General features: G+C 47.6%; 1 protein-coding gene and 1 long non-coding RNA gene across 2 annotated transcripts in view; one reads left to right on the top strand and one right to left on the bottom strand.

The window, feature by feature from the left end:
* Positions 1-25183, top strand: part of LOC141265231 (uncharacterized) — a 44793-nt gene that overhangs the window by 8543 nt on the left and 11067 nt on the right. Inside the window, exon 2 of the long non-coding RNA XR_012320067.1 lies at positions 23669-24167. This is a non-coding gene — a long non-coding RNA (uncharacterized lncRNA). The remainder of the gene's footprint in view (positions 1-23668; positions 24168-25183) is intronic.
* ANO10 (anoctamin 10) overlaps positions 18372-25183 on the bottom strand; it is a 353685-nt gene continuing 346873 nt past the window's right edge. Inside the window, exon 13 of the mRNA XM_073678048.1 lies at positions 18372-21014. Coding sequence (XP_073534149.1) covers positions 20964-21014 — 51 coding nt within the window. The 3' untranslated portion in view covers positions 18372-20963. The remainder of the gene's footprint in view (positions 21015-25183) is intronic.

The following is a 25183-nucleotide window of genomic DNA, read 5'->3' as shown; positions in this document are numbered from 1 at the left end:
AAATAATTGTAAATAAAATGTTCATTTCTAGTACTTGGTTGAAAGGCCTTTGTTGGCAATGACTGCCTGAAGTCTTGAACTCATGGACATGTTTCCTCCTTTTTGATGCTTTGCCAGGCCTTCACTGCGGTGGTTTTCAGTTGCTGTTTGTTTGTGGGCCTTTCTGTCTGAAGTTTAGTCTTTAACAAGTGAAATGCATGCGCAATTGGGTTGAGATCAGGTGACTGACTTGGCCATTCAAGAATATTCCACTTCTTTGCTTTAATAAACTCCTGGGTTGCTTTGGCTGTATGTTTTGGGTCATTGTCCATCTGTAGTATGAAACAACGACCAATCAGTTTGGCTGCATTTGGCTGGATCTGAGCACACAGTATGGCTCTGAATACATCAGAATTCATTCGGCTGCTTCTGTGCTGTGTCACATCATCAATAAACACTAGTGACCCAGTGCCACTGGCAGCCATGCATGCCCAAGCCATCACACTGCCTCCGCCGTGTTTTACAGATGATATGGTATGTTTTGGATCATGAGCTGTACCACGCCTACGCCATACTTTTCTCTTTCCATCATTCTGGTAGAGGTTGATCTTGGTTTCATTTGTCCAAAGAATGTTCTTCCAGAACTGTGCTGGCTTTTTTTTAGATGTTTTTTTAGCAAAATCCAGTCTAGCCTTTTTATTCTTGATGCTTATGACTGGCTTGCACCGTGCAGTGAACTCTCTGTATTTACTTTCATGCAGTCTTCTCTTAATGGTAGATTTGGATATTGATATGCCTACCTCCTGGAGAGTGTTGTTCACTTGGTTGGCTGTTGTGAAGGGGTTTCTCTTCACCATGGAGATTATTCTGCGATCATCCACCACTGTTGTCTTCCGTGGGCGCCCAGGTCTTTTTGCATTGATGAGTTCACCAGTGCTTTCTTTCTTTCTCAGGATGTACCAAACTGTAGATTTTGCCACTCCTAATATTGTAGCAATTTCTCGGACGGGTTTTTTCTGTTTTTGCAGCTTAAGGATGGCTTGTTTCACCTGCATGGAGAGCTCCTTTGACCGCATGTTTACTTCACAGCAAAACCTTCCAAATGCAAGCACCACACCTCAAATGAACTCCAGGCCTTTTATCTGCTTAATTGAGAATGACATAACGAAGGGATAGCCCACACGTGTCCATGAAATAGCCTTGGAGTCAATTGTCCAATTACTTTTGGTCCCTTTAAAAACAGGGTGGCACATGTTAAGGAGCTGAAACTCCTAAACCCTTCATCCAATTTTAATGTGGATACCCTCAAATGAAAGCTGAAAGTCTGAACTTCAACTGCATCTGAATTGTTTCGTTTAAAATTCATTGTGGTAATGTCTAGAACCAAAATTAGAAAAATGTTGTCTGTCCAAATATATATGGACCTAACTGTAGTTCCATGAAGAACACGTACAGCACACACATGCTATCCATCTATGTAACATTGCAAAGTATAGGAGGAGGTCTGTAATTTATTTATTCATCCATGAAAAATGCTGATGACACTGATGGTAAAAACGCATACACTGATGACACACTGATGGCAAAAATGCATATACTGATCTAAAACACTGATGACACCGGTACCATTTTTCACCCGGACGTGTGAATGAGACCTAAAACAGGCAGTCCTTTAATGAAGTGAGGGGGCAAGGTGAGGGATAGGAAGAAAAGATATAAACTGAGCTAGCAGGCTTTTAGAAACATTGATTGACAAGGATGTAGTTCCACTATTGCTGTAACAAGGTAGACAATAACCTCCTGTTAATGAAGGAAAAAAGCTTTAAAAAAGTACTAGACGCAAGAGCACTGTAAAGAGTCCAGTTTTTACTGGAGTTGGGCTGATAAAACAATGTACGTGCTGTACACTTGTCTGATGTTTTCATGGAAGTGAGAACAAAGACTTGTTTTTCTTAAAGTTAAGGTGTATGTACACTGAAAGATTATTGTGAAGGGCTTTCCTAGGAAAGCTCGATTCATGATAATCCTGCAGTGTAGACAGGCAGGGCCGTATTTGCCCTTAGGCACTTGTAGGCACGTACCTAGGGCGCCGGAATTCGGGGAGGGCGGCGCCTGAGCGTGTTTTTTTTTTTGTTTCGTGCCCCGAGCCGGCCGGCCGGCCGGTGGCTCCGCCCCCCCTGTCATCGCGCCCATAGGTGGATTATAATGAGGGCAATCTGGGGTGTCTATGGCCGGATTGCCCTCATATGTGCGGGGCTGCTGCACAAACTAGCAGACAGTGGCGGGGGGGGGCCCCCAGACCGCTCCCCCAGCAGCCGCACACGGCCGCTGCTTCTTCTCCGGCCGGGCCAGCACTGCAGCAGTTAACTTCCCTGTGCTGGCCCGGCCGCGTCACTGCTAGGAGACACGGCCCTGTGTGCGGCAGTGTCTCCTAACTGTGATGTCACGCAGTGTGCGCCCGGCCTGCATTGCTACTTACCACTGGAGAGGAGCAGGAGCCAGGAGGACTGGAGCCGAGCCGGGGGATGGTGAGTCTGTGTGTGTCTGTATGTGTGTGAGAGAGTGTGTATGTGTGAGAGTGAGTGAGTGTGTGTAGGCAGATATCATTGTGTGATGTCTGTTTATATGTATTTTTGTGTTTCAAATGTGTTTATGTATATGTCTGTATATGTTTGTGTGTGCGTGACTGCATGCGGCCTCCCGCTGTCTCTGGGGTGGCGCCGTGCGGCCTCCCGCTGTGTATAGATGGCGCTGTGCGGCCTCCCGCTGTGTATAGATGGCGCTGTGCGGCCTCCCGCTGTGTATAGATGGCGCCGTGCGGCCTCCCGCCGTGTATAGATGGCGCCGTGCGGCCTCCCGCCGTGTATAGATGGCGCCGTGCGGCCTCCCGCTGTGTATAGATGGCGCCATGCGGCCTCCCGCCGTGTATAGATGGCTACGTGTGCTCAATATTGAGTCATACAATTAATGTAAGGCTATGTGCCCATGATGCAGAAATGCTTCGGATTTTTTTTGAGCGTTTCTGCATCTCCCTGGCAGAAAAAACGCATGCGGATTGTACATGCGTTTTTCCTGCCACGGAAATGCTGATGTGAAGCGTTCTTCACTTGCAATTCCGCATGTGGGCTGACAAGCGATTTTAGCATCACTTGGAAAGTGCTTGACAACTTGGTCACACTATATAAATTCATGCAACCGGCATGGATTTATATAGTGTGACCGTAAAAGAATGGTAAAAAATAAAAAATAAATATATAATTACCTTCTGATGGCCTGCCAATGTCAGCGGTCGCGTGACCCGTCACATGACTAAATGACGTCACGGCAGGTCCTTTTCAGACCATCGTGAGCTGCCGGCAAGCCAGGACGCATCGGATAAAGACACCGGGGGCCATCAGAAGGTAAGTATAATGTTTATTTTTTATTTTATTCTTTTTTTTTTTACAGGTACTATGGTACCTGGGTCTGGAGGAGAGTCTCCTCTTCTCCATACCCGGGTACCATCTGCACATTGAAACGCATGGTTTCTGCATGTACAGATGCAGTGATGCGGATTCCATGCGTTCCAATGCAAGTCAATGGCGGCGAAAACGCCGAGCTTCCGCAAAATAATTGGTAGTGCTGTGGATTTTTCCACACTGATAATTCGCAGCGGAAATTTCCGCAGCATGTGCACAGCACATGCGGATTATCATTGGGGAACATGGCAGACCTTCTACCAAGCGTTTTTTAAGCGTTTCTGCAGCGGAATTGCTTAAAAAACGCATAGTGGGCACACAGCCTAAAAAAAAATTATTATAATTAATATTGTGCCAAATTAATTTCACGTGAACTATCACATGATCTATCACAGGGGATCATGTGACATGTGATACATCAGGTGTGTGTGTGTGTGTGTGTGTGTGTGTGTGTGTGTGTGTGTGTGTGTGTGTGTGTGTGTGTGTGTGTGTGTGTGTGTGTGTGTGTGTGTGTGTGTGTGTGTGTGTGTGAGGGGGGGCCCGCGCCTTCTAAACTGCCCAGGGCCCTTGCTACTCTTAATCCACTCCTGATCGCGCCCTCTCGACCTCCGGTCACGCCCACCCACCTCACCTCTCTAGTCTGCTCTGCTGCTGCGATCTGGAAAGAAGAGGAGGAGTCTGGGCACTTGAAGTTCCCGTGGAGGCCCGGGCAGCACATCGCTGGCGGCGGCTCATCTCAGCAGGCAGCGCCGGTAATTGTGTCCTGTTGTGATGTGCCATTGTGCCGACACTGCCACCCGGGCCGTGGTGCCGGTGCATGATGCTGGCTGAGGAGCTGCCGCTTCTGCAGAGTCTGCTCTGCAGCATAATTGATGATGGCGGGCGGCAGGCGGCGAGGCGGGATCATAATTTAGGCACAGACGCGCAGTCAGCAGCTGCCGCCGGTACTACCACTGACAGTGCCTAGGGCAGCAGAAACTCCAAATACGGCCCCTGTAGACAGGCGGCTGTTCTCCCGATGAACGAGCAAAACGCTCATTTGTTGGGTGAAATGATTTTTCAGTTTGCTTAAACATCATCGTTCTCGGCTGTGCATTGTCCTGTGTGAACAGATCTGGGCAGAGATCAATAGCAGCCTTTGCTGTACTAGATCATTCAGTGCGCATTGTTTAGTGCAGTTTGCCTGTTTAAACAGGCTTTTAAATGACCGCCGATCAGAACAAACTTACCAGTTGGCAGTTGTTTAGTGCTGCCAGTAGGTTCATGTAAACGGACACTTAGGCCATGGCTCCACTATCAGTATTTGGTCAGTATTCAATCAGTATTTTTTCACAGGAACCAAAACCAGGTGAGGAACAATCAGAGAAAAGGTATAATAGAAACAAGTCACCAATTCTGCATTTATCACCCACTCCTGGTTTTGGCTCCCACTCCTGAGAAAAAATACTTACCAAATACTGACCAGATACTGATAGTGGGGCCATGGCCTCAGAGTTTAGCTATGGTACTTAAAAACGTATTAATACTGTCTGTAAGAGCAGAGCCTGTAAAGCTTTGGTAAATTATTTTACGCAGCTTCAAAAGTTGAGCAAAAAACTAACAGGACGTTATTCGATCGCCCACATCAGTAGTCCGTGGCCGCTGGATCTGAGCTCTGCAAAATTCCCCTGCTGGCATCTACAGCGACACTTCTCATTAGAAGGATCAGCGCAACATCATCTTTATGGCATGATGCATTAATGATGTCAGGCCAAGTCTACTAATCAGAAGAGGTGCTGGGGATGCCAGCAGGTAGGGGAAGATTAACAAGGCTCTGATCCGGCGAACACGGACTACCAAAGTGACTGTTGGACCTTGGTCTTGCAAATCTTTTCGCTCAACTCTAGAAGCTTCCTAAAAATACCTTGAGGTGATCATTCTGGTTCTAAACAAAGTTGTATCAATCCTGTTTAGTCAACTCTATTATAGAAGTAGTCTGCATAGCACCACCTGAACTTCCTCTAGACCCCTGCATGAGGCATAAGAAGCTATCCGGGGTTGGGTGGTGTGTGCTCTAAAAGCAACAAAATGTTCTCAACAATGGATGTAAATGTTAAAGCTGTTGCCCAGTACTCAGACAACCTCTTCTAGATCCCTCTGTTTTACCCCAGTAAAATGATAACACTTCTATTCACCTCAGGTTCCGGTTCTCCCGGGGATTGGGTGACATTATCCAATCAGCGCTGGCTTCACTCTCTTATCCTACAGAAGTAATTGACATCCGGAGTAAGTGAAAGGGCAGCAGCAGCTCTCACTTCCTGCGTATGTCTTCATTTGTCCGAAGGAGGGGAAAGTGAAGACAGCGTTAATTGGCCACAGGGATCACATGACATAACAATGGGATAGCCAGTGCTGACACCGCTGGAACGGTGCCGGCACTGGAGGTGAGTGTAAGTGTTATTATTTTACAGGGGGGAAACAGAGATTCACAAGGGGTTATCTGAGTAGTTGACAACCCCTTTAAACTGACAGCAAATGTTCACAATTTATCAAAGTGGATTTAATATAGTGACTTTACATGAGAGCTGTTATTTCAAAGATGCTTAGCAAACTAGTTTCTTCAGAAAACAAAATTGAGTTTTAACATTCTGCACAGAAGTTGTCAAAACAACGCCCCCTCTCTGCCATCACTCAATGCTTTGCAGCTATTACCTGAAGCTTCTGCTCTACCTCTGCCCTGTGTTCATGCTGTATAGAAATAATACTAGCAATAGTGGGAGCTCATTTCATCCTTTAATTGCTTCCTCTTGCATTTGGACCATAAAGTAGAAGGAACCTCTACTTTATATATTAGTATTATGTACACAGTGCATGTAGGGGGTGGACAGAACATGTGGTTTGTGAGGTGCAGGTTCAGCCAATAACTACAGAGTAGAAAATAATGTCAGAGAAGGGGCGTCATTCTGTGCGAAGTAACATGCAGCCATTTATATCCTGTGATGTGAATGAAAGTATCTTTGAGAATTGCATGTGAAGAAGTAGAGTAACACAGTTAAAGGGAAATAGAAAAGTTCTCCTGGGGATTGGCACTGTAAAAAATAAACTATATGATACTCACCTTCTGTGATGAACCTGTAGCCGCCATCTTGGTAATGATAAATCATATCCAGGGATGGCCACACTTCAGCAGCCCCCACCCTTGGGACCTTCTGTTAAAACGTCAACTAGATAGTTTCCCCCCATCCAGGCTCCTGTAAGATAAGAAGCCTACTTAACACTTGAATGCTAGGAGCTTCAAAGACTTCGAGAGGAAACACAGCCAGCAGGGGGGGGTGCTTCGTCTATCTGTACCTGACCATTTGTCCCATAGGACTAGTTTCTTTGTCTGTCACAAGCATGGAGGCATAAGATATAGAAACATGAAAAGTACACGCATGTTGCATGGGATGGGCCAATAAAAAAATATCACGGCGTCCCGGAGCCATTGCGCACACAAGCCTCCGCGGTAGACGTTTGTACGTGCTCTGGAAGCCAAGATATAGCGCGGAGCCATTCCTGAGGACCGTATGGTATCATAATTGATATCAAAAGGTCGGTTACGGCGGCCCGAATCCATGGGAACCCCTGGGGGTATCATGAGACCATCCCAGAAGAAGTTATTGGGTTCCATAGAATTTGGGCTTCTGATCGAAGTTAGACCTGAGGGTGGAGACTGAGCCAGCTGACCTCACCAGCAGTGGGCGGGACGGGGCAGGTAAGATAGCAGGACAGACAAGAGATAAGTCAGTCTTGACCCAAGAGTGGTGTGCTGAACATCTGAGCACCAGCTGAGGCCACCAAGGGGAGGAGCAGTTTGACCATGCGGTGGTAGGCCTCAGCCTGTAACAAAGAACCGTGCCTGCGATCGCAGAATCCTCTCCCTGCGTCACAAGAAAATCAAGAAACCGGTAACTGATATGCTGTGGTGATTCTGTGTGTTGTATTCCATTGTTGTATAGTTTAGCCTGACCTTATACCTGTGTATATTTAGTTGTATATCGTGTATCTAGTGTATTATTATAATCAATTACCTCAAGTAATTGTGGGCCTGCCTTTTATTCTGCATAACGAACGCACGTCCGTGTGAGCTCGGCTCAAGCCAAAAACGCTACCCAGGGTTGGTTCCTGACCCGATATAGGCCCATTCACGGACTGGGCGTATATCTAAAATAGGGACTGGTGGCAGCATACCAACTGGGGATTGGGGAAGGCTGGTAGTGACGGTCGGAGGTTCAGATATATATATTCCTGGCGCGGCCAAGGAAGATATATATACCGCCCTCACTACAGAGGGCCCCGATACCCAGTAGGTTACAGGACAGTCTCTCTGGCGACCGCTTATCCTAGGTGCAGTTCCTTGACTGACCTGAGGCTAAGAGGGCGCTAGCGAGTTGTGCTGTGTAGTGACGTTGAAGGGATAACACACTACCGTGTTCCCTGCGCTGGTTGCAGCTACCTGGCACTACTTTCTCTAGGTGCAGTACCTTGACTGACCTGAGAGGTAAGGGGGCGCCAGAGAGCTGCACCCACCGGCCGGCTTTCGTCACATTGGTGGCAGAGCGGTGGGATTGCAGAATAATAGTGTTGTGGGACCCCTACTCCCAGGCACTAAAGACTGCCAGTGGTAACTTCCACTGCTGGAGTCTTAAGGTCAGCCCAACGTTAGACGGTCAGGCTAAAAGTATAACAAGGTGTGTGCAAACTCAGGGTTGCAGCGGTGTCGGTTACCAAGATGGCAGACGGCACCAGGAGCAAGACCCTGCAGGAGGCTAATGCTACGGTCCGTGTGGCAGGAGGGGAGGACATTGTTACTCATGGCGAGGAGGAGTCCAGCCCGGGCACCTCAGGGAGCCAGTCCCCAGTATACGGTCCCGCAGTGGGCTGCCCACCACCTACCCAGCCCAGCCTGTCCAGATCACAAGCCCTTTTACAAGCGGCTATGGCAAGTCTCCAGTCTCATGGCGATGCCGTCTACAAAACCCTCCTGGCAGCATCAGAGAAGGCAGCGGAGGAGGAGCGTGCAGAGCGGGCTGCGGAGCGGGCTGCGGAGCGGGCTGCGGAGCGTGAAGCTGCAGAGCGCCGGGAGGCTGCGGAGCGTGCAGAGCGAGCTGCGGAGCGCCAGCACCAACTGGACCTGGCCCAGCGGGGGCTTCCGCTAGAGCAACCAACCCATCAGGAGACCAAGTCGTCCAAAGTCCGAGCTGAGGACTTCCCTCTACTGGAGAAGGATGGGGACCTGGACTCCTTTCTGGTGGCATTTGAACGGACCTGTCTTCAGCACCATCTGGCCCGGGATCAGTGGGCCAGATACCTGACCCCCCGTTTGAGGGGTAAGTCCCTGGATGCCTTGGGGGACTTACCTGCCGGGGAGGTACAGAACTACGACTGCATCAAGCGGGCCCTGATCCGGCAGTACAACCTCACTCCCGAGTCGTACCGCCAGAAGTTCCGGAGCCTGCTGCGTGGCCCCAAGGACACTTGGACCGATCATATGCGGGCGCTGTTGAGAGCCGCAGAGCACTGGACCTCGGGTCTAGCGCTTACTACCCGCCAGGAGGTCCAGGAACTGTTCGTCACGGAGCAGTTCTTGTGGAACTGCCCAGAGGACCTCCGACAGTTCCTCCGTGACCGAAAACCAACAGGGGCTTCTGCTACAGCCGCCCTGGCAGACGAGTATGCCAATAACAGGGCGCCTGAGCTGAAGAAGTCTGCCAGCAGCACCTGGAGAGGGGGTAAGCCCAGTCATGCCCCTGTTTCCCCGGCCCCTAGAACACAAGGGGTGTATCCCCCTGTTGCCCTCTCCAGGCAAGGACCAGACGTAAGACGTTGTCATCTATGCAACAAACCAGGACACTTTAGGGCTGAGTGTCCCCAGCGCCAAAAGACCCCATCCCATTCCCAGAGAGCGCCCAATGTTTTGTGTGTGGGAGGGGGTGGTGGTAGGTCCCTGGACAACATCCAACCCGTCACCATAGGCCGTTCTGCGGTCATGGGACTGCGGGACACGGGCGCTGAACGAACACTGGTACGGCCTGAGGTGGTGTCCCCCCAGGACTTGGTACCAGGAAAGACTCTTTCCGTCTCCGGGGTTGGAGGCGTGGAGCCGGCACTTCCCGTTGCCATGGTGTATTTGGACTGGGGTGCCGGAAGGGGGATGCGGGAGGTGGGAGTAACGCCAAATATTCCCGCAAATGTTTTATTAGGGACCGACTTGGGGCGTCTAGTATCGCAGTATGTACCCTCTGAACCCCCAAGTTCGGCCCCCCAAGAGTGTATTGATTTGTCTGCTGCTAATGCCAACCATGTTGTATGTAGTGTGTGTCCTGCTGAGGAGGAGGGAGTGAAACCTGAGGGTAACACCTGCACAGACACAACACAAACAGGGTTAGTGAAAGCAGGTGGGGAGTGTGGGGATGCCCGCAGAGGTGCTCAGCCGGCGTGCCGTGACCTCTTGTCCTCCGGTGAGGGAGGGGGCGGGCAGGATTCTGTAGAGGGAAGCTCAGGGATGGAGAGGGGGGCAGCTACCGGCAGTGTAGGGCTCCCAGGGGTATCCAGGCTGCTGAGTATAGGCCCACTGCAGGGGGAGGAACAGGCCATGGGAGGTGGGGGTGTCCCAAGAGAGGAGCCGCCAGGTAAGACCCCAGGGCAGGAGTTCCCCACATCCGAGATGTCCAAAGGCCTAGGAAGCCTGCCTGATCGGGCGGCTTGGTCAGAAACAGAGGGGAAGCAGGCACTACCCACGGTCACAGCGGTCATAGCCGCTGTCACCAGGAGTGGGAGCGCCGGAGCCCAAGGAGCCTTGCAGAGGTCCGACGGCTTCCCCACTTCTGACCAAGTGTCTGCCGGGTCAGACAGCGGCCAGGTGACATGCCCGGAGGGGCTGACGGAGGATGTGGCAGTTTCGTCGATTCTGGCCACATCAAGTCAGGAATTTCAGGCTGCGTTGGAAGCAGACGACAGCCTGAAAGCTCTCAAGGAACAGGCGGCACAGCCTCCCATGGAGTCAGACTGCGAGCGTGTGGTCTGGGACCAGGGACGGCTGTACCGGGTAACGGTCCAGCAGGGTTCACCGGAGGCGTGGCCCAGGGACCGACAGTTAGTGGTACCCTATCCGTTCAGGGCGGAATTGTTGCGGATCGCACACGAGATTCCGATGGCCGGACACCTAGGGATCGCTAAAACCAAGGCCAGGATAGCTCAGCATTTCTACTGGCCTGGGATGGGAGCCGCGGTGGGTGCCTACTGCCGTTCGTGTGACACCTGTCAGAGGGTGGGGAAGGCGGGGCCGCGCCCCAAAGCCCCACTGGTAACTCTGCCAATCATCGAAGAGCCTTTCTCGAGGGTCGCTGTGGATCTTATTGGACCTCTGTCCACTCCCAGCCACTCCGGGAAATGCTTCATACTCACGGTAGTGGACTATGCCACCCGGTACCCGGAAGCGGTAGCTTTGTCGTCCATTCGGGCCGACAAGGTGGCTACCGCCTTACTGGAGATCTTCTCCAGAGTGGGTTTCCCCCAGGAAATGCTCACCGACCGAGGGACCCAGTTCATGTCGCGGCTGATGGAGTCCCTCTGTAAGCAAATGCAGGTGCAACATCTGGTGGCCAGCCCGTATCACCCACAGACTAATGGCCTGTGTGAGCGGTTCAATGGCACCTTAAAGCAGATGCTTAAGATGTTGGTCGACTCCCACGGGAGAGACTGGGAGCGTTACCTCCCACACCTCCTATTTGCTTACCGGGAGGTTCCGCAGGCCTCAACGGGGTTCTCCCCCTTTGAGCTCCTGTACGGGCGACGGGTACGGGGCCCCCTGGCTCTGGTGAAGGAAGCATGGGAAGGGGATTTGGCCACCCCCGAGGTGTCGGTCATCGAGTATGTCGTGCGCCACCGGGACAGGATGATGGCCTTGGCAAAGCTGGTGCAGGACAATATGGCCCAGGCCCAGGCCGACCAGAAGCGGTGGTACGACCAGAATGCTTGTGAGAGGACCTACCAGGTGGGTCAAAAGGTGTGGGTACTGGTCCCCGTACCACAGAACAAGCTTCAGGCAGCCTGGGAAGGTCCCTACTTCGTGCACCAGAAACTCAATGCCGTCACCTATCTGGTCACCCTGGATCACGCCCGTGGAAGGAGGAAGGCCTTCCACGTGAACATGATGAAGGCTCATCATGAGCGGGAAGCGACTGCCCACCCAGTGTGCAACCTTCCCGAGGAAGGAGAGGTAGAAACCCTCCTGGATCTGCTCACCCAAGCCAAGGCGGGTGGGTCCATCGAGGATGTGGGGGTTGGCCACCAGCTCACGGAGGACCAACGGTCCCAGCTGGGGACCACCCTGCACCCCTTCCGGGGGCTGTTCAGCAGCCTGCCCGGAAGGACTGAGATGGCTGTCCACGACGTGGACACTGGCGATCACCCGCCGATCCGGCGTTCAGCATATCGGGTCTCTTTCGAGGTGCAGGGAAACATGCGCCAAGAGATAGACGAGATGCTGAAGCTGGGGGTGATCCAGGCATCCAGCAGCGCGTGGGCCTCGCCTGTAGTCCTCGTACCAAAGAAGGACCGAACTACACGGTTCTGCCTGGACTACCGGGGGCTCAACGCTGTAACGGCCACCGATGCGTTCCCCATACCACGCATCGATGACCTGCTCGATCGGATGGCCGGGGCTAAGTACCTGACCATCATGGATCTGAGCCGGGGGTACTGGCAGATTCCTCTGACCCCCGCGGCAAGGGAACGCTCTGCCTTTATCACCCCTTTTGGACTGTACGAGTCCACAGTGATGCCATTCGGCATGAAGAATGCCCCTGCCACTTTTCAGCGGATGGTCAATACGCTGCTTGAGGGACTTGAAGGGTACGCGGCTGCGTACTTGGACGATATTGCAGTCTTCAGTCCCACTTGGGAGGATCACCTAGAGCACCTGCGGCAGGTGCTCGGTCGGATCCACCGGGCAGGCTTGACCATCAAGCCGGAAAAGTGCCAGCTGGGCATGAGTGAGGTCCTCTACCTGGGTCACCGGGTAGGCGGGGGGGTTCTGAAGCCAGAACCGGTGAAAGTGGATGCCATCGCATCCTGGCCCACTCCTAGGACCAAAAAGCAGGTGATGTCCTTCTTGGGGACCGCCGGGTACTATAGGAGGTTCGTCCCACACTATAGCACCCTGGCCAAGCCCCTGACGGACCTCACCAAGAAGAAGCTGCCCGTCGCAGTCGACTGGACAGTCGCCTGCGAGACAGCTTTCGGGGCACTCAAGGCCGCCCTAAGTAGCTCCCCTGTACTGCAAGCTGCCGACTTCGACCGGCCGTTTGTGGTACAGACCGACGCCAGTGACTTTGGCCTCGGTGCTGTGCTAAGTCAGGTCAACACGACAGGCCAGGAACATCCTGTCTTGTACCTGAGCAGGAAGCTACTGCCCCGGGAGGTGGCTTACTCCACGGTGGAAAAAGAATGCCTGGCAATTGTATGGGCCCTGCAGCGTCTGCAGCCCTACTTGTACGGGAGCCATTTCACCGTGGAGACGGACCACAACCCCCTCAGCTGGTTACACACGGTCTCTGGGTCGAATGGCAGGTTGCTACGCTGGAGCCTCGCTCTCCAGCAGTACCACTTCTCCATTCGCCACAGAAGAGGCCGTGACCACGGTAACGCTGACGGGTTATCCCGGCAAGGGGAGGGTGCAGAAGGACGCACGGGGGAACACAGGAATGTGCTACCCCCTCGCGCCCTCGTATAGGGGGAGGTGTGATGAACCTGTAGCCGCCATCTTGGTAATGATAAATCATATCCAGGGATGGCCACACTTCAGCAGCCCCCACCCTTGGGACCTTCTGTTAAAACGTCAACTAGATAGTTTCCCCCCATCCAGGCTCCTGTAAGATAAGAAGCCTACTTAACACTTGAATGCTAGGAGCTTCAAAGACTTCGAGAGGAAACACAGCCAGCAGGGGGGGGTGCTTCGTCTATCTGTACCTGACCATTTGTCCCATAGGACTAGTTTCTTTGTCTGTCACAAGCATGGAGGCATAAGATATAGAAACATGAAAAGTACACGCATGTTGCATGGGATGGGCCAATAAAAAAATATCACGGCGTCCCGGAGCCATTGCGCACACAAGCCTCCGCGGTAGACGTTTGTACGTGCTCTGGAAGCCAAGATATAGCGCGGAGCCATTCCTGAGGACCGTATGGTATCATAATTGATATCAAAAGGTCGGTTACGGCGGCCCGAATCCATGGGAACCCCTGGGGGTATCATGAGACCATCCCAGAAGAAGTTATTGGGTTCCATAGAATTTGGGCTTCTGATCGAAGTTAGACCTGAGGGTGGAGACTGAGCCAGCTGACCTCACCAGCAGTGGGCGGGACGGGGCAGGTAAGATAGCAGGACAGACAAGAGATAAGTCAGTCTTGACCCAAGAGTGGTGTGCTGAACATCTGAGCACCAGCTGAGGCCACCAAGGGGAGGAGCAGTTTGACCATGCGGTGGTAGGCCTCAGCCTGTAACAAAGAACCGTGCCTGCGATCGCAGAATCCTCTCCCTGCGTCACAAGAAAATCAAGAAACCGGTAACTGATATGCTGTGGTGATTCTGTGTGTTGTATTCCATTGTTGTATAGTTTAGCCTGACCTTATACCTGTGTATATTTAGTTGTATATCGTGTATCTAGTGTATTATTATAATCAATTACCTCAAGTAATTGTGGGCCTGCCTTTTATTCTGCATAACGAACGCACGTCCGTGTGAGCTCGGCTCAAGCCAAAAACGCTACCCAGGGTTGGTTCCTGACCCGATATAGGCCCATTCACGGACTGGGCGTATATCTAAAATAGGGACTGGTGGCAGCATACCAACTGGGGATTGGGGAAGGCTGGTAGTGACGGTCGGAGGTTCAGATATATATATTCCTGGCGCGGCCAAGGAAGATATATATACCGCCCTCACTACAGAGGGCCCCGATACCCAGTAGGTTACAGGACAGTCTCTCTGGCGACCGCTTATCCTAGGTGCAGTTCCTTGACTGACCTGAGGCTAAGAGGGCGCTAGCGAGTTGTGCTGTGTAGTGACGTTGAAGGGATAACACACTACCGTGTTCCCTGCGCTGGTTGCAGCTACCTGGCACTACTTTCTCTAGGTGCAGTACCTTGACTGACCTGAGAGGTAAGGGGGCGCCAGAGAGCTGCACCCACCGGCCGGCTTTCGTCACACCTTCTGGTGCCCATGCTTAGTTGTCTGTACTGACACAGGAAAACGGGACGTCACCATTCCACCAGCAGCATGAACGCTGCTCCTGTGATTGGCTGCAGCGGTCAGGTATTTTTGAGCAGCGTGTCATTACAAAAATACGTGATGACTCGCTGATCAAGTCACCTGACCACTGCAGCTAATCACAGGTCACAGCGGTCCTGCTGCTGATGGAACGCCGACGTCTCTTCTTCCTGTACAGACTGAAGTGTGGACTGCGCTGGAACCAGCTTGAAGCTGATAGGCATGTATCACTTAGTTATTTTTTACAGCTCAATGCTCCTTGAAATGTTTCTTTTTGCGGGCAACACCCCTTTAATAGTTTTGTGATTTTAAATGTATTTAGTATATACAGTACAGACCAAAAGTTTGGACACACCTTCTCAATTAAAGATTTTTCTGTATTTTCATGACTCCTAAAATTGTACATTCACACTGAAGGCATCAAAACCATGAATTAATACATGTGGAATTATATACTTAACAAAAAAGTGTGAAACAACTGAAAATATGTCTTATATTCTAGGTTCTTCAAAGTAGCCACCTTTTGCTTTGATGACTGCTTTGCACACTCTTGGCATTCTCTTGATGAGCTTCAAGAGGTAGTCACCGGAAATGGTTTTCACTTCACAGGTGTGCCCTGTCAGGTTTAATAAGTGGGATTTCTTGCCTTATAAATGGGGTTGGGACCATCAGTTGTGTTGTGCAGAAGTCTGGTGGATACACAGCTGATAGTCCTACTGAATAGACTGTTAGAATTTGTATTATGGCAAGAAAAAAGCAGCTAAGTAAAGAAAAAACGAGTGGCCATCATTACTTTAAGAAATGAAGGTCAGTCAGTGCGAAAAATTGGGAAAACTTTGAAAGTGTCCCCAAGTGCAGTTGCAAAATACCATCGAGCACTACAAAGAAACTGGCTCACATGAGGACCGCCCCAGGAAAGGAAAACCAAGAGTCACCTCTGCTTCTGAGGATAAGTTTATCCGAGTCACCAGCCTCAGAAATCGCAGGTTAACAGCAGCTCAGATTAGAGACCAGGTCAATGCCACACAGAGTTGTAGCAGCAGACACATCTCTTCAACAACTGTTAAGAGGAGACTTTGTGCAGCAGGCCTTCATGGTAAAATAGCTGCTAGGAAACCACTACTAAAGACAGGTAACAAGCAGAAGAGACTTGTTTGGGCTAAAGAACACAAGGAATGGACATTAGGCCAGTGGAAATCTGTGCTTTGGTCTGATGAGTCCAAATTTGAGATCTTTGGTTCCAACCACCGTGTCTTTGTGCAACGCAGAAAAGGTGAACGGATGGACTCTACATGCCTGGTTCCCACTGTGAAGCATGGAGGAGGAGGTGTGATGGTGTGGGGGTGCTTTGCTGGTGACACTGTTGGGGATTTATTCAAAATTGAAGGCATACTGAACCAGCATGGCTACCACAGCATCAGCATCTTGCAGCAGCATGCTATTCCATCCAGTTTGTGTTTAGTTGGACCATCATTTATTTTTCGACAGGACAATGACCCCAAACACACCTCCAGGCTGTGTAAGGGCTATTTGACCAAGAAGGAGAGTGATGGGGTGCTGCGCCAGATGACCTGGCCTCCACAGTCACCAGACCTGAACCCAATCGAGATGGTTTGGGGTGAGCTGGACCGCAGAGTGAAGGCAAAAGGGCCAACAAGTGCTAAGCATCTCTGGGAACTCCTTCAAGATTGTTGGAAGACCATTTCCGGTGACTACCTCTTGAAGCTCATCAAGAGAATGCCAAGAGTGTGAAAAAGCAGTCATCAAAGCAAAAGGTGGCTACTTTGAAGAACCTAGAATATAAGACATATTTTCAGTTGTTTCACACTTTTTTGTTAAGTATATAATTCCACATGTGTTAATTCATAGGTTTGATGCCTTCAGTGTGAATGTACAATTTTCATAGTCATGAAAATACAGAAAAATCTTTAAATGAGAAGGTGTGTCCAAACTTTTGGTCTGTACTGTACATTTTACTTATTGTAACATTTTCTCGCTGATCTGGTTAGATTTTGTGATGTTTCCATGCATCTGTTCTATAGTAAACCTTACAATGTTCATACTAATATTTAATGAAGGATTAAGTGCTGGATTCTACATCCCATCATATTTTATAACATGAACATGCTTTATTTTAGCCTGAAAAGCCAAACTGCAGCCTGTGTGATATCCAGGTTCCTGTCTTGGCCCCGTGCAGAATTCTAGAGCGGAGGATCTGGCACAGTTTCTTTTACATATTACACATGATACAAGGACACGTGCTGCTGGTTTCTGATATTTATTTGCATGCATTAATAAGGAACAGTCACAGAGAAGTGTTAATGCTCACCATACACCATAAGGAAAGTCTTGTTTCACAGGTTACTGCTTATCACATAAAACTCCCGAGTTACAAGAACAATCCAATACAAAGTGAAAAATAAAACATAAAAGAGAAGAGTTCCTTTAAGTACATCCAGTCTGATATCCAATTGTAAGTTGGGCTCGGAGCCATCTATCTTCAGAATAATTTATCTATCTTCAGAATAATTTATCTATCTTCAGAATAATTTATCTTTCTTTGTACCATCCAGGTTATTGTTATGTGGAAAACTTGAGAATATCAAATGTGTTACAGTGAAAGGTTTTCGAGAGTACCCCGTAACAGCGCTACCCTAGCCCATGGGCTATATCTGGTATTGCAACACATGTCTATTTACATGGATAGAAATTATGTTATTATTTCTGGAAAGAAGCAAAGCATATTTTCTGATCCTGGACAACCCATTTGATGTAAAATGCTAAAGACTATAATCCTCCCCCACCAATTCTGATTTGTATAAAACTAGTTTAATTACCACAAAATACACCCATTCAAACAATGTCTGTGTGGCTCCATACATTTACTTATGAGTAAGTAATTATTATTCACTAGGGACTTCTGCATAATATCTAATGAATTTGATGTTTTAATTGCTGTTGGGCCACCAGTGGGCGGCATACATACAGGCCATTATTCAGTAACCCCTGCCAGGTCCTGCGGGTGACACCCCTGGAGCGCCACTTGGCCTCTGGCTTATGTGGAAACAAATTACTATTAGATGCCCTTGTTATATAGGTAGATGCCCACGCTGCCAAACCTTGGATCACTATATAAGTAATTTAGTTTTCTTTAGGTGGCGTGTTAAGCAGCATATAAACTATTAAGGAACAACACAAAAAACCCTTCTGTAATGGAGTAAAGCTAATATTCCTCATGACTACTACAAATACTGTGTAACATATATATATTTTTTTCCTGTTCTCCAGGCAAAGTAAAGATGTTGTCTACAACTTTAGCACTGATGAGCTATCCTTAGGACAGGTCATCAATGTCTGATCAGCCAGGGTCCGACACCCGGCATCCCCAGCAATCACCTGCTGTTAGCATTGGCCACTGGCCGGAGGTAATTACTTGCGGAGCTGCTACATCTTCTGGTAGTGACTGAGGCAGGGTACTACACATCCACCTCCTATTCAAATCAATAGGCGTATGTGTAGTACCCTGCCGTGGCCACTGCCAGCTCATCAAGTGAGTAGTTTTGGCCGGTGGCCAATGCTAACAGCTGATCGGCAGGGGTGCCGGGTGTCAGACCCCGACTGATCAGACATTGATGACTTATCCTAAGGTCATCAATGCTAGGGTAGTGGAAACCTCTTGAACCTTTTTTATTTGTTTAGAAATATTATTTTGAAAAAACAAAACATAACATTGTTCTATTTCTATATAATGCGGATAATATCTACATGAGATCTCCGGTAATACACACAAATATCATGTTGCACACAGTTCAATACTTATAGAGTTACCCCTGCTAGTTTTAGCAGTGGTCAGTATCTTATATCTGTGAAATACTTGTCTCCTCCTCAGTGGGACTTGTCGTGGTGGTAGAGGAAATGTATATATGCTACTATGTAAATCTAGTAATGGTGGCAATGAATCCACACTCTTTTTCGCACCTAATATTAGTGTTCAGGGTTCAAATAAGTTTTTGGGTGCTACTACATGTACAAATGAGCAGCGAATTACCGCTGCACAAACCACGGCAAGTACTAGCGCAACAAGGCACTTAGAGCTAATCCGCGTGCAGTTACTGCGTACAGTTAATAGCACCCTGAACAGGCAAAAGAAGTGGTGTCACCCATACAAGTTTAAAGGGAACCTGCCACCAGTTTTTGTCATTATAAACTAAAGCGATCACCTTTATCTGCTCTATTACTGTAGTGCCGACCTGTATCTAAGCCTTGACCCCCCCCCGCATATGCCAAAAAAATACCTTATACACTTTTGGCATACGGAGTGGTCCAGTCTGATGGGCGTTTTTTTACTTTTCTCTGTGCCTCCTCTATGTGCAGAATTGCTGTCCTCTTGGCTTCACTCATGTGGATGACGCACAGATCGCCGTGAATCTTGTACCTACACAGTTGAAGCACAGGCATACCTGTACCCACTAAGGGGCAAAGCAAAGTCCTTTACTGCGCATGCGCCAGCACTGACTTCACTTTCATTAATAGGTGTTAGTGCATTATAGGACTGTGCTCTACCGTTAATGCGGCAGAGCATAGAGCCCCTGCGCAGGTCTGCACTTCAACTGCTCAGGTACAAGATTCACGGCGATAACGATGGATGACATAGAAGGCATCATCCACATCAATCAAGCCAGGGGGAAGGAGATACTGCACATAGAGGAGGCGCCAAAAAAAGAAACAAAAAGCCCATCAGACCGCACCGTATGACAGAAGTATACAAGGTATTTTTTGGTATATGCAGGCGGAGCTCAGGGCTTAGATACAGGTCGATGGATTGCAGGAATAGAGCAGATAAAGGAGCTGGATTTAGTTAATAATGGAAAAATTTGGTGACTGGTTCCATTTAAAAGGTAAAAGACCACATCAGCGGAGTCGGTGAGGACAGACCTCCACCAATTTACAAAGTTATAAACTGGCAAATTCCTTCTTCAAAGCAAATCGCACACATATCGCATTGTCAATTAGATCTGTGCAAGCCAAGCCATAGGAGTTCAGGCACTGTGTACAGAGCATCATAGTCAACCAATGTGGTCCTCTGAACATATCTTCTGTGATAAATCAGCAAAAATATTATTCTTGAATTTATGAAACTCTCTTTATGGGATCCCTATGATTTTTTACCAAAATTCTCACGTATTATAGTGATATATTAGAATTTTTAATCAGTGGTGGTCTTAGCATCTGAACCTCTGCCAATAAAAACGTTTGATATGTCACTATGAAGTTGAAATTCAGAGGTACCCTTTAAAGGTTACAGAATTGACATTATGCTGAACCGTTTGATATGAAGCATAATAATAAAGTATACATTGATCTGTTGTGATCTTCATCAGACATAGAAAATGACATATGAATGTGTAATACTGAGAATAAAGTTGTTAAAGGGCATCACGACTTTCTTCCAAAGACAGCGTCACACCGGTTCACGGTCCTTTCCAATCACTGGACCTGAGCTACCATACCAGCCACCTCCCAATGACCGGTGTGGCGCGTTTTTTTGGAATAGCAGGGTTTATTTTATCTAATCCTGGACAATCATTTCAACTTCATATGTTGTGATACACTAGGTCCATTGGAAAGATAAAACAACTGGTACTGGGCTACTGAAAACTAGACGTCTATATAGATGTTGTCCTATATACAATAGATTCCTAATTTTTATGGTGAATTGCCGCTTAGACCATGATTTACTAAAGGTGGAACATTATTAGTATGTAATTTCCAAATATAAAAAACTGCAGAAAAAAACATTATAATAGAAGCAGAAATTAACAGTTTTCAGCACAAGATGGAGTCTTCTATCACGTATCTGTTATGTACGAGGACAGCGTGGAGTAACGTGGTTATGTCTGTGGGCTAGCAGAAACCTTTATGACACAGAACAAGGCCGTACTGTATGTCAGCAGTCTGGATCCAGATGGAAGTGTGGTCACATCATCACATCAGGTTTTCATGAATACTCTTGATCCTCCACCAAGTGAGATATGCAGCAACCAGGGGCTGAAGCTAAAGTATATATGATCATCCGAACCACACATGCCAGCACCGGATCTAACGCAGGAGACGCAATACAGAAAATGAAATACAGTTCAACCTGAGAAGCCAAGGGAGGTGCTTGGTAAACTGGAGGATAGTCATTGCATGAACTTGTAAGTGCAAATACTTTTGAACAATATGTCCACGTTGGTTCTTCACGAGTCTATTGCATCTTCAGTGAGGGAGTCGAAAGACAGTTTCATTTGCTGGAAAACAAAGAATAGTAGCGGTTAGAAAAATGAGTGGATGCCATAAGTATACAATTCTGATGTCGATACCACATCTAAAATGTATTTATCTGTATTTATTTTTACAGTTAATAGTCACCCCCCAAAACTGAAATTGAACTACTTAGACCTTCATATAGGGGACCTTCATATCAGGGTACTGATTATGTGGAGTGCCCCCTGATCTACCCTCCTCAGCCCTGCGCACACTGACACTGGAGTGGCCGAGTGCCTGCATACATAGTGTGAGTAGGGGCAGAGTTCTCATCCCTCTCCTGTGTATAACAGCCGTTCACTGCACACAGGATCACACCGCAGCATACGGCCACTATACACAGGAGAGGGAGATGAAAGCGTGCATACACTGACACTGCGCATACACTGACACTGCGCATACACTGACACTGCGCATACACTGACACTGCGCATTCTCATCCCTCTCCTGTTAGGATCGGCCAGCGTTGCTTTGTAATCCTGTGTGTAGTGAATGGCGGCTATAGTCAGGAGAGCGGAATGTATGCGGGAACTCAGCCACTGCAGTGTCAGTGTGCAGGGCTGGGGCGTTAGATCAAACGGCGCTACAAAACGAGTGCTGCCACTCACCAAGAGGTGACGGGCAGAGTATTGTAATTAAGAGGGCAGAAAAGTGCAACTTCATGAGACTCAAAATAGTTGGCTTCATTTCAAGTGAATGTGACAAGAGAAAACCCAACATGACTGGCGCTCACTTCAGCAAAAATAATATTAAAAATAAGAAATGTTTGTATATTTTACATAGAAAATTTTGGAAAGGAAATCTGCAGTGGAATACAGTGTACAGTGCTACCAAAGTGGATGAGATTGATTTTTTTTTTTTTACTTTTGGGCCAGAAATTTACCGGCTTTGCGGATTTTTGAAATGGCATAATGTCAATTTCATGTACATATTTCTTAGAGATTTTCCCTATAAATATAAATGGGGTGTCTTAAATCCACAATAAAAACAAAATATTGTGAATTTTGATGTGGATCAGCTTCAGAATCTATGCAAAATCTGAATGTGAAAAACTGAAAAATAAAAAAAACCAGACAGCCACCTCTGCTAGAGATTCCTCCGGTCCCAGCAGGGACTCTATGCCCCTAATCCCGTCCTCCTGTCTTTACATTCTGTCCATTGCCACAGCCAAATCAGAGGCTGCGAGGGCATCACCACAGCAGCCCAGAATGCACCAAGACGGGTACAGAAGCCCTACTGGGACCAAAGGAGTCATCCGCAAAGGGGAGCTTCATCTTTTTTTTTTATTTTATTTTTTTTATTGTTGCCCTTCTGCAGTAAAATCTGCAGAAATGTCCTCATAATTTTGTGTGGATCTGCTGCTGATTTCCTGGCAGGATTTGCGGCTTTGTTGCAGAAAGTATCGGCAGAAAGTATCGACAGCAAATCGGCAATGTGTAACCTTATCTAAGGTAATCGTACTTCTGTTCAGACTGAAGCTGGCCATACACATTATACAGCTTACAGCGAAGCACTTACGTGGCCATCAGCTACTCCTGCAGACTCCATTATAAACGTGCACACTCTGCTCAGCTAAGTGTGCCCGCTTTTCTAATGAGGAGCGAGGGATAAGTACCAGTCATCCCTTCTCAGCTAAATTTCTGTGAAAGAAATGGTCAGCTTGAAATCCAACTTGCAGGTCAGTCTTTCCCCCAATATTTAGAGTCTGCTGACAGTCCAAACACTCCCACATACAGTATATTAAATATTCAGCTGATCCAGCCTAAATTAGTGGGTTTGAAAAATTATTAAATTATGTGTATGTCTAGTTTTCAAAAGGTATAGTTTTTAACTCCTCAAACCAACGCATATGAAGTGAATGGATCACATGAGAATCTTTATTGCTATGGGTGCTAACTTTGCTACTTATGTATCGATGTCTCTAGTCACATTTGTCAAATAATCATATGGTAGAACACACGGCCGGCCGGCAGTGCCACCCAAGTCATCAGCTGGAGTCCCAAGTACAGCTATTAAACAGTTTTTACATTAATGGTGATCAGCTTTCAAAGGAAGTCCAAAATGGCATTCCACAAAGAATAAACATGCGTAGTAGTAAATTCCATAAATATTTTTTTTCCACAGATAAAATAGTAATGAGGCTTACAAAAATAATGGTCAACAGGTTGCCAACGACCGTTTGGCACACAATTTACTTTCTCAATGCATTGAGTGCAAAACTGCTGTTATATTATTTTATTATTTAACGACCTTCAGCTCCATCTCGAGCCAAGTCGACTTGATGGATGAACCCTCTTTAGAAAGACTGATCTTGTGCAAATCTAGAGAGGTCTACCAGGGTCTTCTCCACTGATCTTGTGCAAATCTAGAGAGGTCTACCAGGGTCTTCTCCACTGTTATCTTGATTGTATCAAGCCATTGGGTTTCTGGTCTTCCTCTTCACCCTGCTCCTTCTTTTCTTCCCGATCATGATGTCCTTCTCCAATGACTGCTCTCTTCGTATGATGTGTCCAAATTAGGCAAGTCATAATGGATTTCTTTGTTCTTCTTGTCATCTTTGGTATTGATAACATCCTTCTCCAGCACCACATTTCAAAGGTGTCGATTCCTCTTCTATCTTGTTTTTTTTATCGTCCAGGTTTCGCATCCATATGGTACCATTGAAAAAAACAAACGATGTACAAGCTGTGTCTTCATCGGCAGTGAAATGTTCCTCGATTTGAAGACCTTGTCCAGTGACTTCATTGAAATCCATTATTACAGTAAACCCCCAAATATTTTATCTATGAAATAAATACCTTCATGGTATACCTTCATGGTTTTACTACTATGTGGGGAGTGCCACATATTTGTTTAATATGTTTGTCAGACTGATTGAACCATGAGACCCATTGAATTTATGGATATCCTAATGCAGACAGGGATCATATTTTTTGTCTGGAAACCTCAAGATATAATCAAGCACTTGTCTGTCTCCTACCAAAAATTCACGTCACTTATTACAAGGATTATCTTATCCTCTTGACTAACAGGAGTTACAGCACGAGCTCTCCCCTGCTACCGTAGAGATCACAACCCAATATGGAAAGGAAGCAGAAAGGATGCACTATGCTAGACTCAAAACCTCGGACCGAAAGGTGAGAGATCATGACTATCAGCCAAATGTACATCAGCTGTGTTACTATTTACAAGGGATGACACCCTAAATAATAAATCACCAGTCACTAGAATCCTAATCTATTACTGTTATGTCCACTCTCCATTTATTCATCATTTAATAGTTCGCACTGGAGGCTCTCTTGCATCAAATGTACTGACCTTAGCATAGTGGGTTTCTAACCTGTTCTTCTAACCACTAGGTGCAATATGTTGGATATGCTAATTCTTATCTATTCAGGTGCAGAATTTACCACCGATTGCCAAATACTAGTCACTGACAGAGACCCTAATGTAAATATCCCTGCAGATTGCATCCAATGCCCTACTGATAGCAGTACTACACAAAGGCTTCACCTCCACAATGTTGTTGTAGAAGTGTGCAAGTACACATTCAAGTAAATCTTCAATTATTGGATATGCTAGATGTAATATGCACATTGTACAGGTTATGTACATTTTATACTGGTTACTACTGTAACATTTGTTTGCTGTAGCATTATCGGATTCACTTGCAGGTTGTGCATGTCCAGCTACAGTAATCTATATACCACAAAGTCACGGGCTTCGCACTGTTGATGTTTAACTAACAAAACTATGGTCGGCACAGGCTAAGTTATTCATTTTCCACAGCTGAAATAGTCTGAGGTCACCCTAGGCTCCTCTCTATTCACAATGTGCTGAATAGAAAATTATAGTCTGCAAAATGCAACTTTGTTTAGGTTTTTCTACAAAACCTAAATTGAGATACTTGAGTGCATGTAACATATATAAAAGCACATACAGATGTAGCACAGCTGCTCCTTTTGTGCACAGTGACTTCATAAAGCTGCCCATACACATCAGACTGCCCCACCTATCCCTGGCAGATGATATAAGCCTCTGCTAGACGGGTTTATGTCAGCGATTAGATTCCCTATTTCCACTGAGATAAAAGTGACGGTGGGCTGAGGTCCGATACACAGCTAATATGGATGGCCATTCAAAGTCTACCGGC

Source organism: Phyllobates terribilis, unplaced genomic scaffold (assembly GCF_046119375.1).
Source record: "Phyllobates terribilis strain yellow unplaced genomic scaffold, ASM4611937v1 Scaffold_4__5_contigs__length_816908805, whole genome shotgun sequence".
In the NCBI taxonomy this organism is placed as follows: Eukaryota; Metazoa; Chordata; class Amphibia; order Anura; family Dendrobatidae; genus Phyllobates; species Phyllobates terribilis.
This window is presented reverse-complemented; position numbering and strand designations above follow the sequence as displayed.